The 17,703-nt window shown below is 37.9% G+C and overlaps 1 protein-coding gene across 1 annotated transcript in view; it reads right to left on the bottom strand.

Moving 5' to 3' along the window:
• SCIN (scinderin) overlaps window positions 1-11,568 on the bottom strand; it is a 75,947-nt gene extending 64,379 nt beyond the window's left edge. Inside the window, exons 1-2 of the mRNA XM_059171248.1 lie at window positions 11,268-11,568; window positions 4,501-4,655 (exon numbers count right to left, since the gene is read on the bottom strand). Of these exons, the coding sequence (XP_059027231.1) occupies window positions 4,501-4,655; window positions 11,268-11,466 (354 nt within the window). The 5' untranslated portion in view covers window positions 11,467-11,568. The remainder of the gene's footprint in view (window positions 1-4,500; window positions 4,656-11,267) is intronic.
• Between the last annotated feature and the right edge of the window lie 6,135 nt (window positions 11,569-17,703).

The raw sequence follows: 17,703 nt of genomic DNA, 5'->3' as shown, positions 1-17,703 counted from the left end.
TCTTCTTTGAAACCAGCTTTTACCTTTTCACTTTTTCCTTTAATTAAATGCTAGAAATTATAAACTTTATTTATTTCCACAATTAATTATGAGGTAACGTGCATAATAAAGATGCAGTGTTAGCAAATCACTTTTATTGCTCAAAGGCCTCCTATATTAATATGATAAGAAAATTAGCAGTATAAGAAACCTATAAAATGATTAAGCATATGACTCTTCCTTTTAGCCCAGGTCATGGTCTTAGGGTCATGAAACTGAGCCCCAAATCGGGCTCCATGCTCAGCGTGGGGGTCTGCTTGTCCCTCTCCCTCTGCTCCTCTCCCTGTGCATGCTCTCTCTCTCAAACAAGTAAAATATTCTTAAAAAGTTTATTCATAAACGTACATAATAAATCCAAAGAAAGACATTAAGCTGCCTATGTAATCATTAGGACATGTTTGAAATTTCCACTGACTTTTTTTTTTTTTAAGTTATTTACTTATTTGTCAGAGAGAGCACACAAGCAATGGCAGGCAGAGGGAGAAGCTGGCTCCCCACTGAGCAAGAAGCCCAATGCAGAAATCAATCCCAGGACCCTAGCATCACCACCAAAGTTGAAGGCAGACACAACCAGCTCAGCCACTCAGATGTCCCAAAATTTCCACTGACTTTAAATTACCACCATTCTCCAGAAAAAAGACCTTCATGAATAGAAAGGCTTTATTACTATAAGCTAAAAGTTGACTTCAGGACAATTGTAACCACAAATTTTATGTAATATATAATAATTTCTCAGTCCATAATTTTATCAAGGTTGCCATAAATAAACAAAATATTATACAATAAAAATAAACACAAGTTTTCATCCACATATTACTGTTTTTGGCCATTTCACTTTTTAAAAAAATAAGTACCTTGTGATCTGATAAACAGTGTAAGAACATTGTGATCTGAAAAATGTTACAAAATATAAAACAGACTGAGGATACTTATATAACATTTAAGCTACTGCCATATAGTGATATACATATCACAGAGTGATATATTTAACATTTAACACTATTTTTAAAAAATTTTATTTATTTGACAGACAGAGATCACAATTAGGCAGAGAAGCAGGCAGAGAGAGAGGGGGACTGATCCCCACTGATTCCTACTGAGCAGAGAGCTCAATGCGGACTCGATCCCAGGACCCTGGGATCATGACCTGAGCCAAAGGCAGAAGCTTTAACCCACTGAGGCACCCAGGTGCCTCTTTAACAGTATTTTAAAAATTAATTTTGTCTTAATAAAATTTGATGTAAAAAGGCAAAAAGAAAAACTGTAAGCTTCATATATGTTGGTATTTCATAGTAAGTATTTCTGGAATAGTGTTTGAATTAACCCTAGAAACTCCCAGTCTCTTTCTACCTTCGCACAGCAGAATGAAAGCAAAGTGGATGATCCTTTAAATCATTGACACTATTAACACAGTTTTGCTGGCTGATGGATGTTTGACAGTTGCTATTTACAATCATGGCTGAGAGCCAGGTCTTACTGAGCTTGGGAAAGAGATTTAATATAAGGAAGTAGTGGTAAGCGACACCTGGGTGGCTCAGTTGGTTAAGTGTCTGCCTTTGGCTCAGGTCATTACCTCAGGGTCCTGGAATAGAACCCCAAGTCGGACTCCCTGCTCAGTGGGAAGCCTGCTTCTTCCTCTCCCTCTGCCTGCCGCTCTCTCTCTCTCTGAGAAGTAAATAAATAAGATCTTTAAAAAGAAAAAGAAAAAAAAAAGGAAGTAGTGGTAAATATTACTCCTCTAGAACTCCCCCAGCCTAAAAAGCCTCATAAAAAGAAACCTCGGGGGTGCCTGGGTGACTCAGTGGGTTAAGCCGCTGCCTTCGGCTCAGGTCATGATCTCAGCGTCCTGGGATCGAGTCCCGAATCGGGCTCTCTGCTCGGCAGGGAGCCTGCTTCCTCCTCTCTCTCTCTGCCTGCCTCTCTGCCTACTTGTGATCTCTCTCTGTCAAGTAAATAAATAAAATCTTTTTAAAAAAAAGAAAAGAAAAGAAAAGAAACCTCGGGTCAATTAAATGACATGAGAAGATGGTCTTAATGTTGCCTCGCTGAATCTTTACCTTAAACACAGCAACCTAATATGGCTGTTGCTGTCTTGGTAATGGTAGGCTTTGTCAAATTGTGTCCATCCCAAACAGACACGATACCCTGTTTCATAGAGTAATCTTAAATAAAACAATTCACCTTGATATTTGAGCCATTTATTTAGACTGAGAGCATCATAGTATAGTGATTACCAGTTTAGGCACTGAAGTTAGATGGTCATCCAGTCACATATCCACTATTAGACCTTGTTAAGTTACATAATTTCTCAAAGCTTTTGTTCACTTATCTTAATAGGGTGACAATGATAGAAACTGCACCACCAGTGTTATTTAGATGAAATGAGATAATATACATGAAGTGCTTAGCACATTCTTGTAAGTATGAAATTAAGTACAACATAATAGTCTTTGCCATTCTGGGGTACCTGGGTAGATTAGTTGGTTAAGCATGTGACTCTTGATTTCAGCTCAGGTCATGATCTCAGGGTCGTGAGATTGAGCCTGGTGTCAGGCTCTGAGCTCAACATGGAGTTTGGTTGAGATTCTCTCTCTCCCTCTGTCTCTGCCCCTCCCCCCAGTTGTATTCTCTCTCTCTACTTCTCTCTCAAAATTAATAAATAATATCTTTAAATAAATAGTCTTTGCTATTCTGGGTGGAAAATTATCTTTGCTTCCACATTTCTTATCAAGTATTTTGCAACTGCACACATTGTCATCTGCTCAATGTCACTAATGATAAGACAGTGAGCAGATTTTTTTGCTGATAAATTTGACCTTCATTTGCACATATCCTCTTACCAAAAAATGCTGATTTTTAAATAATTTTGATCTTGATAATTAGAAGATACTTACTTTATAACTGTAAAATTTCTTGTTCATGTTCACTTTTAAATATATATTTGGAAGTTTGATTTCAGAGGTCCTGCTGATAGCCAGAAGGATTAATAATATCACAAGTTCCTACTAACTGTATATGCACTATATACGTATTTTATTATTTACTTTGATCCTAATCCTTATAAAACCTATATGAGGAAGCTGTTGTTATATCCACTATATATTTGAGGAAACTAAGCACAGAAAGCTTACATACTTGCCTGAGGTAAACAAGTCATATGGAACAGAAATGGGTTCATAACCGAGATGACGTCCTATTACATGCTTTGAGTAACTGTAAGACCCAGCTTATTCAAAATGTTGTTTCATTGGCATAAAGGAAGTTTGAGAATCATTTGACATAAACTGTAGGAACTCACATGCATTAAATAAAATGAGAAGTCACACATTATTTCCTATTTAGGGTTGTTTATAACCTAGAGTGAAAAAAAATCACTTCAAGAGAGAAGGGGACTTATGAGTGTTTATCCTCATCTCAACAGACATCACAAAATATTCGCTAAGGCTCTGATTAGGCAAAAGTATAAATAAACCCTACTATTGTAGTAGATAAATTTAATATATATTCAGAATTCTAGTTTAGCTCTGAGGTCTTAGGTCTTCAGTAAGCTAACAGGCTCAAAGGTTAAGGTGGTGGAGTCTGCAGAAGACCCACTGGAGTGTGTCTGGTTTTGAAAAGGATTGCTACCAAAAAGTTTGTCAAGGGAGGTATTTCTCACATGGTAACTGAACATTCTTGGAGGCAGGGGAGATCATGAAGGGTGGCCAGTTCCATAAAGGGTCTATTACCATAGAAGGTAATATATTTTGTTGAAGGTTGCCTTAAAAGAAGGGAGCTACTTACCTTGTTTTCACTTCTTTTTCTCCCAGAAGGAAAGCCAGTTAATGATTAGTGTTTCAGGCCAAAATACATAAATTGTGTGCACGTGTATATAGCAGTGTAGGTATACTTGACTTGGTGAGGCTGAACCACACATATATTTAACTCAATGGTTCACTTTATTTGCATCATTTCCAAGACCAAACCACATGATTTGGAAGATGTGTATATAGTCTTTTCTAGTAACTGGAATTATAAATGTTACAAATATTGCATCACGATATTCTAGAACAATTGAGATTCCCAAGTCTTGGGTCAAATGCAGCAACTTCAGAGGTTCTCTAGAATGGCATTAACAAAAATTGCGAATACCCAAGTTCCCAATATTTAATTATTGAAAGAATTCCACAAAATTTTAAAGGGCTTTCTTGTGACAACATTACTGAAAGTTCTTAACTTTATTAAAAATTAACATATTAAATGAAATCAACCCAGAACGTTTCACATTTTACATCCATGTTCCATAAACACATATTGAGCACCTACTCTGTATCCAGCAGGTTCTGAAATATATCATCAGTAAACAAAACAGATTGATACAAAAATAAAACAAAAAACCCTGTCCTTAATGAACTTTCCTTCTCTGAAGACATGGATAGGAAGAGAAAGGGCGTCATAATGGAAATAGTTCAAATGTAATACCTTGTATTTCAGACCTCCTTTGAAATAGCCAACAAAGTCAGTAGATTCATAGCCTTGAAGTTCTCTACTCTGCACTGGCTTGCCACCCAAATAGTCATCCATCTGAACAGTAAAGATGGCAGCTGCTGTGCTTTCATCCTGAGTACACTCCTTTCCTGAAACAGCAAAAGACAGCAATTCATTATCAAGCAAGGAAAATGACTAAGACAGAATTTTTTATATGAAAAGCTCTGAAATTTTCCTTGAATTTCTTGAATTATATCTACATCAACACAATAAATCATTTTCAGCAGAACAATCTTTTGACAGAAATGTTGTAATATAAAATATTATTGTGTTAATAGCTACAAGAATTGCTTTGTTCTTATTTTTCAATTCTTTTTTTAAAGATTATTTATTTATTTATTTATTTGACAGACAGAGATCACAAGTAGGCAGAGAGGCAGGCAGAGAGAGAGAGAAGAGGAAGCAGGCTCCCCGATAAGCAGAGAGCCTGATGTGGGGCTCGATCCCAGGACCCTGGGATCATGACCTGAGCCAAAGGCAGAGCCACCCAGGTGCCCCTTGCTTTTCAATTCTTTTAAAAGAACTGTTTAAAAGAAGCACCTCTGGGGGCGCCTGGGGGCGCAGTCGGTTAAGCGTATGACTTGGTTTCCCTCAGGTCATGATTTCAGGGTCATGGGATGGAACCCCATATTGGGCTCCATGTTCCATGCAGAGTCTGCTTGGGCCCATCTCTCTCCCTCCTTCTATCTCTCTCTAAAATAAATAAATAAATAAATAAATCTTTAAAAAAAATCCACACACACACAACACTGATGTCTGTATATGTTCGAGAAGATATAGCACTATATTCTAGTAGGATGCAGATTCATTTGTTAATCAGAGCAGACTATGAGAATGTTTTCCAATTGTTTTAGCCTTTATTAGCATCAGTCTGCTAATATGTTAATATCTGTAAGGAATATGAACATCATAGGCCACAGATAAATAGCTTTAGAAAAGCAAGTGGTTTTTAGAATGGGAAAATGAACATCACTTGACCTTATCCCTATTTTTAAGTCTTAGGGCCCTCACTTCATTAGCTTATTGGTTGTAAGATTATATTCTCTAAGTGGAAAAGGCAGGGTAAGAGAAAGATCCTAACATCCGTTGAATGTGAATGTAGGTATTATTAACCCAAGAATTTAACACACAACACACATTTAATTTTCACAATTCTAGAATAAATCCCATTCGGGCAACCTCACTCAGGTAAAAAAAGCAATCCTCCAGAACTGGCATCTTCTGCATACACAGGGACCTGAGCCAGCCCTGACAAAACTCAAATTTTAGAAAGCACACTTCAAAACCCTTACTGCGTCTGAGCTGTGTAAAAATCATAAATTATTCTAGAAATAATAACAGCCAACATTTATACATTTATAATATCCTTGATATGGGCCACATACTGTGCTAGTGGTTTACATGGATGATCTCATTTAATCTTCGCAAACGCATGCAGCAAAAATATTTTCTACCATCTACAATAGAAGCAGTAAAGGCTTCGACAGGCCAAGTAACTTCATAAAGTTGACCTTTGGTAGAACATGACACAGAGGCAGGTTTCTGTGATTCTGGAGCATAGGTTCTTAGAAACTACAACACGAATCAATAGTTTTTTAATACTCAGACTCTAATCAGCAGTAACATGTTGTGGTGATTAGGTTATGCTATTTTCTTCCACGAGTAACTGATGTAGAAAATTTAGAAGTCGTAATAAAACTACAGTTCACAGGAAACTCCAACTGAGAGCACTAACCAAAGCTGAAGAAAGGGAAATAGCTATATTAATGAAAGAATTGGATTTCTTTACATTCCTCTCTTACTCTCAAAGAGAACCTGTGTAGCAATTTATTGTCTCAGCAAAAAAAAGTCCACTAGCTGTAGGAGTATTTGACATAGTATCAATTTTGCAAACTTGTTGTGGTCAAAGGAAAAAAAAACACAACACCTATACAACTTTGCAGTCGGAAAGAACATTCTGCCCACTTTCCCATCTATAAATGAAAATACAAATAAGGATACAGATGTAGATTTGCACAGAGATGTTTTAAGAGGGAACTTTAAATCAAGGTTAATATCAAAAGCATTAAGCATAATGTGTTTGACATAAACATTCTTACTTGAGCACAAGTTGAAACACAGATTTCTTTAGATGGATGTAAATGGACAGGCATGCAATTAATGAGCGAACTGGAATTAAGTTAATTAAATTATGCTATCATCTTTTGATGCTTGTGTACTGAGCTGGACTAAGGAATATCAGCTTGAATAAGCCAGAATCCTTGTTCTAAAGAAGTTGAAAGATCCTAAAGAAGTCAATACCAGCTTTTGAATGTGAAAACTAGAATGCAATTCAGTATCATGATGCAATTTAGCAATGTTCAGACTCATATGCATTTGCTCTATGAATTCTGCTTATGACTTCATTTATTTTCCCTTTTCTGATATCTTGTACTAATGTCTTTCAAGTTATGATATGTTCTTTTGTGTTATGTTATTTTATATTTTGTTGCTTTACATTTTATTTGTACATATGTGGAAAATTTTCCAAAGTTGTTTTACGGATGTGATGACAGGTACATGATCTACATGCTAAAAGTTATAGAATGTTAATTAAAAAAAAAAGCAAAGACCTTAATAAATATAAAGACACAGTGTTCAAAAAAAATAAAAGGTATAATTTTCATGGACTGTAAGAAACAATATAATAAAGATGTCAATTTTCCCCGAGTTGATCCACAAGTTTAACACTATTCCTATAAAAATCATAGGAAGGTTTATTATGGGTTATTTGTTTATTGTAAAATTTATATGAAAAGGCACAGTCCCCGAAAAAGTTAAAACATCTTGATAAAGAAAAATAAGATCACAGGAATAACTCTATCTGATATTAAGGTTTACTATATAGATATAGTAATTACCACAGAGTTGTATTGGTAGAAGGAGAGACATAGATCGATGAACCAAATTTCCTCCAATGATCACATTTTTCAAACTAGAGTATAGTCTGGTATATCACAATATACTAAAGCAAGAGCATGGATGCACAGTGCAGCACAGAATGCAAAAACCAGTATATTGACATTGACACAATCCACTTACATTTCTCATATTCCCCCAATTTTCCTTGTATTCATCAATGTGCAGTTAGTTCTCTAAATCACCTATAAACTCACATATTCATTATCCCAGTCAAGATACTATATAGTTATATCATCAAAAAAATCCCTTATGTTGCTTTTTTATAACTACCCCATCTCCCCCTCCCCACCCCATCCTTAACCTCTGATAACAACAAGTTTAAACTTGTTATTTCAAAAATGTTATATAAATGGGATCATACAGTATGAAACCTTTTGGCATTGGTCTTTTTCACTCAGAATAATTTACTGGGGATTCATCTGAGTTGTATGGATCAATAGTTTGTTCCTTTTTCTTGCTGAGTAATAGTCTCTGTTACAGATATGCCACAACTTGATTAATCAGTCACTTGTGGAAGGAAATCTGGACCAAATCAAGTTTTCACTTATTCAGATAAGGCTTCTATGGACATGTATAAGATTTTACATGAATATAAATTTTCATTTCTCTGGAATAATGCCCATGAATGCGATTGCTGGGTCATATGGTAGTCGCAAGTTTAGTTTTGTAAAAAAACTGTCAAACTCTTCTTCATAATGGTTGTACCACTTTATATTCTCCCCCAAGCAATGTATAAAAATCCAGTTTCTCAGCGTCCTCAGCAGCCCTATTTATATATTATAAGTTCCTTAAATTGTACACTGTATATTGTAACCCAATTCTTTGGATTCTCAGTGTCTTGCATAGAACCTAGCACAGACTAGATATACCACAAATGTTTACTGCTCTCAAATACATTTATGTAAAATTTAAAACTGGAAAAGAGAGATGAGGAGGGAGGGTGTTTGTAGCTTACGTCCAGGATGTGACTGAGTAGCTTTATCATCCATCTGTGCTCAGAGACAGGAGGCTCTAAGTAACGAGAAGCAGAAGTGGGTACATCTAAACTGCTCCGTACAGAACTGAAATGGCTTTTACGGAAGGGCCAGTGCAACACCTTTTAAGTTATATGCAACAAATTCTTACTTTGTAAAATAAATAAAGGAAAAAATAGTAAAAGGAAATCATCTGAGATATGCAAGGGTATCATAGAAAGCCTCTGAGAGAGAGGGCAGGAAAGATGACTCTTCCTCTCTTCTATTTTCTGTTCTGCTGCTTCTTGCTTCCCCTTTCCTCCTCTTACATGGCCTGCTTCTTGATTTTCATCCAGGTACTTCTCCAACCCAGTCTGAGTCTAACCTCATTCCCCTCCATCTTCCTTCCAACTGACTTCCTTTAGTTGACTTCCTTTCCCCTGAACTTTCAGCTCTCCCTCTTGGAACTTTTCCTCAATCTGCCTCTCTGATTAATTCTCATGAACTCATCCAAATATAGGTCTTAGGGTAGAAGATTTTGGATGAAATCCAGCTTGCTTCAGGGAACTAAAGTAGGAAGAGCTGTCGAACAATTCCATCTAAAGGCCGAGTGGACCATTTTACTCTAAACTTTTCCATGCTCCCCATGATTCTCTCTTAGACAAAATCCTTCCAATTACTATCATTTTCCTCTTTTCTGTCAAAGCTTCTCTCCTTCCCTGCTTCCCCATAAATACAGACACTGTGTCTTTCACAGCGTTTAGCTGTTCTGTGTTATATCGCTTGTCTTATCGTATCTTTGAGATTATAAACTTTCAGAGAAAGTCCATAAATTATTCACATGCAAAAATGCCTTATACAATGATAGGCACATTGAATAACTACTGAATGAATTAACTTATTAATTAACACACTATTAAGTTCAGTTTTAGGAGACCTTTAAAAGCCTGAAGTGTTTCTGCCCAAAGCATTTCCTATTATAGTTTTCGAAACTGGTGAGCACTAAATGAATAATGGAGTTAATGTGCATCTGTAAACCATAAAAAAAAATTTAAAGAGTGAGTTTCTTTGAGTAAGAAAGAACCTACAGAATAACCACCCCCCAAAAACAAACAAACAAAACCCACAAACTGTGTCCAAAGCCTCTTGCAGTCCTCTGACAAACTTAACTGCTGTCTACAACAAGATACGCAGTGCTTCCGCTTCTTAATTCACCAAAATTACAAATGTGGCATTTGAGAGATACTTTTATTCATTCTAGATCCAAATTCCAAATAGAGAGACCAAGATGAGGACACTACTATTCTATCTGGCATCATTCATTCATGAACATGGTTTTACATTAAGCTTTCAGTGATTTCTGGTATAAAATGTAAATAGATCACTATTTATCATAAGAATAGTGACACTACACTGGGAAACCAAAATGTGTTTGGAACTCTGCTTGACTTTGGTCAAGCAAGCACAAAATTTTAACTTCAAATGCTATAATAAAAACAATCCATCTCCCTCTTTGTATTTCTCACTGGGAGTGTCTCTTTCAGGTATTCACCACCATTGAGAACAACCCTTCTTAATGGTTTCTGCCATTTCATTTCTTAAAATCTTCAAAAGTTAGAAATAAAAATGATGGCTTTTCAATGACTTCCAAATGCATATATATATGTGTGGTTTTGTGTGGTCTCCCGGCAGGCTCAGGAATAAAGCTAAAAATAACAAACTCAAAGTCCAGGAGAGGCAAACAGTTTGAAAAGAAGGCCGTAGGTCTCGGATAATCGGCGTGTTGTTAGACCGGGTGTGCCCACTGGCACAGGATCTTACAGGGAGAGGCTGGACATTCAGGATGTTGACGAGTAAAAGTAGAAGGTGGAAAAGTAGAACACACAAGGCCCAGTATTCTGACAACCTGGCACAAGTGCTGCCCAAAATAATTACTACTGCTGGAGAAGCTGTTTAGTTTTACACTGTGTCCTTGTTCAAATAGATAAGTAGTAATAATAAAAATAACTACTAGAATAAAGCAACTCATTTAATTAATACATAAACCATATAAAGCTATTTATTTATATTAACAAGATCTGCATTTTTTTTTTCTCTTTTCTATCCAGGGTCGCCAACATCCTGACCAGCAGGAATTTCTTTTAGCCAGCTGTGTGAGCAGTGTGGAGCAAGTGGATTCTGATTCAAAGTCGCACAGAGCATTAACTGCCTCAATGTGGGGAGAAATATAAACTGGAGCCCAAGGGCAAAAAATAAAAACAAATTAACCAGAGAAAAGGGCGGCGGGGGTGTGTATGGGGTGGAGGAGTACTTCTCGCCAGCTGCGGAGGATGCCTACAAACTTGTTTGACTTCATCTCCTCCCTGACAGGGAGATCAGGACTGAACTTGTCGAAGGTGAGCGGGACTTGGCCAGAGCCAGGGTGCGCTAAGCAGCGACCCTGGGCAGGAGCGGGGTTTCCAACTGGAAGGTGCAACGGACAGAAGCTGAAGAAACCAGCCTCCAAGGCCGTGAGACCGCCCTAACAGAGGTCTAAGCCCGTGGGGTAAGATTGCTCCCGACAGCTCTGCGCCCCGCGTTTGCAGCGGTGTTTGCAACAGTGGACTCTGGCGTGGGGAAGGTGGCCTTCCCAAAGACGGCCGCCCGGAGGGGACACGACAGACTCGACGGGTCCCCAGGCCCTTCCCGTTTGCGGTTCCCCTCTCCCCGGACCCCACTCGCCCTCCAGCCTGCCAGTCTCAGCCTCCTGCGGCCTCGCCCCTCCCCGCCCTGCCTGCGCTCCCTTACCCAGCCAGAAGTGCAGGCGATAGGTGAAGCCCTGGCCCGCCTTGACGGTGTGCAGCACCAGGTAGGCATCCCCGACGTAGAAGTCGCCGTAAGCGTTCTGGGGCACCGGCACGAGCTCGAGCTTCTCGACCCGCCAGACCTGCAGCCCCGCCTGCTTGCCAGCTCGGGCGAACTCCTCGTGGTACAGCCCCTGGGACATGGCTCGGACAGGCTCTGCTCCGGCAAAGGGGCGTGCGATCCAGTCGATCTGGAAGTCGGACTAATCCGAGACGTGCAGTAGGGACCCTGTGGACCATGGTTTTATAGGATTCGCCCCGCGGGGAGGCGGGGCTCGGAAGAAGGAGGGGCTAAGTGCCCGAGCCTCAGTCACTCCGGGAGTTGGGGATCCCTTCCCATTTTCATTGCTACGCAGGGTACCGAACTCCTGCGCCCCAATCCGAGTGAGCAGGAGAACCAGAATCTCAGAAATCCAGAGATGCAGAGGGAATTTAAAGAAATTCCTGAAAATGCCTACTGGTCTAAGGAAGGACATTTCTTTCTGGTAACACGTGGAGGAGATCAACAATTTAAATTCCAGGGGGTGCATACTTCTTTAAAAAAACAGAAAAATTAAAGAAAAAGTCTGTCCAGGCAACAGTCATCTTCATCACGAGCTCCTTCATTTCACTAGCCAGTCTCTCCATTCCTGATAGCCAAAATTTCTGTCTTGATCATTCTGATTTGAAAATGCTGTGAAAAGTAAAAATGTCAGCTTTCTTGGAAAGGATGAAGAGCTGGAAGGCTGATTGTCCTGTGCAGGGGACACAGCTCTTGTACATCCCCTGGGGTTCAGGAGCTGTGTTAAAGCTCTGCCACCTGCTACCTTTGGCTGTGCGGTATTATGTGCAGTTTGCCTTGTGAGTTACCTGGTACCTGGCTTCAACGGGCCGATTTCTCATCATTTACCTTACAATTTTTGCTTTTGCAGCACTGTATCATACATGTTGATGTTTACTCCTTATTTTGTATTCTTTTAACCACAGCTGGCATGGCAAAGGATTTTGTTATTGAAAAAGCAAATCGCCCAGAATCTGAAGATTTAAGAAAACTGATTTTTTTTTAAAGATTTTATTTATTTATTTGACAGACAGAGATCATAAGCAGGCAGAGAGGCAGGCAGAGAGAGAGGAGGAAGCAGGCTCCCTGCTGAGCAGAGAGCCCAATGCAGGGCTCGATCCCAGGACCCTGGGACCATGACCTGAGCGGAAGGCAGAGGCTTTAACCCACTGAGCCACCCAGGCGCCCTAAGAAAACTGATTTTTATGCATTTTCATTTTCTTTCACTATTTTCCAAATTACGAAAGTCCCCAGAAGATCCCTAATCATGTACAATTCAATTTTTCCTTAATTAATTTATGTTTTTATGTAGGTATTACATGACTTCAGGAAAAAAATGTACAAAAGTACAAAGTTGTGAATTAAAAAATTAACTTAATTTCACCCGCTACCCAATTGCTTTCCCCAGAGGCAGCTAAGTTACCAGTTTCTTATGTATTTTTCCAAAAATACTCTTTAGCTACAAGAATATAAGTAATATTTCTATTTTCTAATATAAATGGCATTATAACACTGTTCTTAAAGAATATATCAACACATATTATTACACAGTGCTCCTAGAGCTGCCTTTTTTGCTACTGTGGTAAACAGAAATATCATCTTATAAATGTACTGTCCACGTTCAGAGACATTTAAATTTTTTCTGTCTTTTGCTAATACAATGTTGTAAACAACATTTTTGAACATACTTTTTTATACACATCCATTATTATAACTGAGTTAAATTCCTAGAAATATAATTGCTGGAGGGGTTGGAATTAAATGGATGGTAATGATAATTATGAAACCAGTCACTACAATTTATTGTTCTGCAGTGATGGGCTATGGCACATCAATTCCTGCCTCCATCTCTTGGTTCTGAGGCTTTTGGCAAGTTAGCAAAGCGTAGTAAGTCTCAGGCTCCTCATCTAAAAAATGGGAAAAGTAGTATTTACCATAAAGATTGTTATTTGGATGAAATGAGATGACACAGTAAAGCATGCGTCTGTTACATAGAAAATGCTCAGTCATCAAAAGCTATTATTTTTGTGGCAGTCAGCTTTCTGTTGCTCCTCTAGGTACCTTCACCATTCTGCAGCCTGCAGTCTTCCCTCAGGGCTGACTTGCATGGACCAAAGCAACTAGTCTTTGATAACCTCAAGCTTAGGGTTCGGTTGGAAATCAAAGGGAGAAAGAAGAGTGAGGTCAGAATATTTGACGTGGTCCCTTCTACCAAAAGTCACGGTAACTCTATGTCGCTTTTTCTCTCTTTTTAGTTTCCAGCAACCAGGTGCATTATCCTTCTTGGTTTTTCTGTCCCTCAACTTCTATGTAGAGCCTACTAAAACAAAACAAAACCCCCCAAACTTCTGACATTTTCCTATTTTGTGAGTATCATATGCTTATAGGTTGAGATGCTGATTGATAAATATCATTAGCTATATTCTCTTTTTTCCCCCTCCTAACCAAAACAATAAAAGGTCGGTATAATGAGGCTCATTTTATAGATGAGAAAACTGAGTAAGGCTCTGGAACTTGTCAAAGTTCGCCCCACTGTAAATGGCTGAGGAAGAATTCACAAAGGCCACTATGTCTCATTCAGAAGCACATGCTGTTTACCAAAAGTCATTCTTTCAGTCAAATTATTTAGTTAAGATTTGCTCACATAAGTAGACTTCATATTTTTGTTTCTTCCAGTTTATCCCCAGAGAATCTTCTGATCTAGTATGCCTCATGTAGCACCAAGTTTACTTTTAACTTTGTCACTGAGTCATTATATGTCTTGGTTTCCTTATCTGTAAAGGAAAAATTGTTTGTTCTCATCTTTCTTCTTGTGAAAAATTATGAGAACTGGTGGTCTGGACACAAGATAACTTAAGATCAGAGTATCACTTAAGTTCAGTTTCAGTTTTAGTAATAATTTCTTTCCTGCCAGTGAAGGAATTCCTTTTAATGAGGAAATTTTTTTTTTAAAAAAAGGGAATAATTTATTTTTAGTAAAGAAATAAAAAAGAACTTTGGTAAAGATAAGTGGAATTTCCTCTTTCTTAGGCCAAGACTAGGGTAAGACAAATGTAGCACCTGCCTGGGATGCAAAATTTAGGGATGCAACAAAAAGGCTTGGGAATCAAGATCAAATTTCAGTCTCTCTCTCTCTCTCCCTCTCCTCCCCCTCTCTTCTCTTTTTTGAGAGGAGAGGGAGAGAGAGAATCTTAAGCAGACTCCATGCCCAGTGTGGAGCTCAGCACTGAGCTCAATATCACAACCCTGAGATCATGATCTGAGCTGAAATCAACAGTCGGACACTTAACTGACTGAGCCACCCAGGCACCCCAAGATCAATTCTCTTTTAAGACAGTATTTTAACAAATCAAAATTGATGCAAAAATCATGATAAAAAATAAAGATTTTCAAATAAAGGTAGAATTGTTCATAATGCTCTCTGGGGCCATATTGGAGACTAAGGGAAAGGAAAAATACTGATCTTTCCTTACTTAAAATTTCGATATTTGGGTTGTCATTTTTTTTTTGCATTAATTTTGATATTTTTACAAGTATCACATTGAAATATTATTGATCTTAATCACTTTTTTCCCACTCCCCTTCAATTTGTGCCTGAGGCAAGTAAATCACTTCTGTCACACCAGTTCTATCCTGGCTAAGCAGCCTCCAGACTTAAATCTGCAGCTTCCTGCTAGCAGACCTCCCTAAAATGATCCTGCCAATTTCAAGTTAGCATGTTCAAAACAATCTCATCATTCCCTCCAAACATGCTTCTCCTCCTCTCCCTAATTTCATTAACATGATGTAATTTTGACTCAGCATTCTGTCTCCACCTTTAATCAACTGGGGTATCCAAAATGTTTCTCAGTCCATCCCAGCTGCCCACATTCTTGCTCTAACTCTGAGTCCCATCTTTGGGAGAGGCCTGCCTCAAAGTGAAGGGCCTAGTGTATAGTAAGGCCTTGATGGGGGCCGAATAATGGCTCTTGGACTTTTCAACTGACTGAGCTTGGACAAGTTACCTAACGCTGCTGTGTCTCATTTTTCTCACCTGTGGAATGGGAATACCAATTAAGAAAATACCTCATAGGATTGTCGTGAATATCAAATGGATAAGTAGACACAAACCTAGAATAGGACCTGGCATATAAGAAGTGACAATAAATTCAAATGAAATTGATAGTGGCTAATCCATCTCTCCAAATCCACTCCTATCAGAATAATGTCTCAAAGTCTAATGAGATAAGGACTGGCCATTTTCCATACAAAAAAGTTTCCTAAAACCAGATAACAAATTCCTTCCCATGCCTGTATTTTCTCTCTTTCATATCCTAGGTCCTTAAAAGTGGATTCTTTTCTCCCCTTTGTGTTATAGCCCCTCTTCTATATCTCTCTTAGCAATTCTTTAATATTTAATTAAAGATGCCCAGACTCAACAACATCGTTACCCTGGCTCCACTGAATTTCAGAATCCTGCATGCTCCCAGTGCTGTAGATACACAGTTACCACATGGGAAAGTATGTTTTTTCTCACAAGACTGTAGGCTCACTAAGTGACTTGTGTTTCATCATTTTCTTCTCTGGCCTTATGGTAATACACACTGAATCAGTGTGGTTGAATAGTTGATTTTGGATTAAATTACTTTTTATTTTTTTAATCAATTTCCAATACTCACTTAGTCCATGTCTAAACAGGCAAGATAATTAAGTCTTTCACCGAGAATTAGGAGGTTTGAGGTATGAGGACTGTGGTTAAATTCAAGACAGGTGTTCTTCTAGAAGTCTAGTACTCAAGGGGAAATGTGGCACAATTTAATTCTTGGAATAGGGGCACCTGGGTGGCTCAGTGGGTTAAGCCGCTGCCTTCGGCTCAGTTCATGATCTCAGAGTCCTGGGATCGAGCTCCGCATCCGGCTCTCTGCTCAGCTGGGGGCCTGCTTCCTCCTCTCTCTCTGCCTGCCTCTCTGCCTGCTTGTGATCTCTGTCAAATAAATAAATAAAATCTTAAAAAAAAAATTCTTGGAATAAATAACAATGGTAAAGAATATAATTGATTCATTGTGCAATTAACTGGAATCAGTTGATAAAAAATAAAGACATACAAACAACAAAAAATTGTTTCCAAGTGATCTTCATTCCTCAAGTTGCAGAACCTCAGAGCTCAGATGATCTTATTTTATTTCCATCACTGAATTGTGACCACAGAATTATTGAAATCAAATACATGCAGAAGACAGAAGTGTATAGTGTGTGTGTGTGTATAAATTTCTTTTTTCAAGAGAAGAAAAAGCTTCAAAATTGGCATTTATTTGCTTTCTTTTGTCTATCAGTAATGAAATAATGTAATTAAAAATACATTTGTTTTATTGGTAGTCCTGCTATAAAGCAATCACTTTTGTTTGATTTACCAAATGATTTGAGAGTTTAAGTATGAAAACTAGAGTCAGAAGTGTTGAGTGTTGTGAGGATTAAAAGTGATAATGTGCCACAACTGTGAGAGCACAATCAATAAACACAGTTAATAATTAGCAAGGGCCCTTAGCCCTAGTACCTATCAAAGCTGTGTGGTTATTAAAAGTGAAAATGCACTCTAGGGAAGTCATATTTAAATTTTTCATGACCGTACTAGACAAACTAGAACTTAGAACTTCAAAAAAAAAAAAAAAAAAAGTTCACCTTTTTCTTTTAGCTTCGGTCAGAATCTATGATTTTCTCTTTCATTAATTAATTTATTCAAAATTACACATACACTATGAAAACATGGTCCTGGCTCAGTATTATGGTGATGGTTTTACTGGTCTTGAAAGTCTGCTGTTTTCATAAATAATTCATTTCTTGTAAACCTACTTATTACAGCAGTTTGATTCAGTAATTTTCTTTTGACTATCTTCATTATATATATAAAAAAGTTTATTATTTTAATTATATAGGAAATAGCTAACTCCTGTAAGAGTACTGAGAGAAAACACCATCATTATTTTAGGGGTTCACATATTAGAGAATGCTTATGGCAAAAGGGAAGTTTGAGGATCCAAATTCCCATGGAGATTTATGATTTATGATCATTTTTGCTTTAAGTTTGTGTTTATGCAGATAGAGATCTAAAGACAATTCTGCTTTTAAAATATAAAATTGAGGCTAAAGTGCTTGAGATAATAGCAGCTTTTTTTTGCCTTATTTTTCTAAATGCATCTATTTTCTAATTATCACAATTAACATTTCATTCAGTTTTGTTTGTGTGTTGCCCTAACTTTACCAACCTCTGAGAAAAAACTTCAGATTTTCAACAACTACTTAAATATTTGAACGTCAGAACTCTAAGACCATAGAGAATGACAGAAGTCAAATAAAACCAGAT

This window comes from Mustela lutreola, chromosome 4 (assembly GCF_030435805.1).
Source record: "Mustela lutreola isolate mMusLut2 chromosome 4, mMusLut2.pri, whole genome shotgun sequence".
Lineage (NCBI taxonomy): Eukaryota > Metazoa > Chordata > Mammalia > Carnivora > Mustelidae > Mustela > Mustela lutreola.
This window is presented reverse-complemented; position numbering and strand designations above follow the sequence as displayed.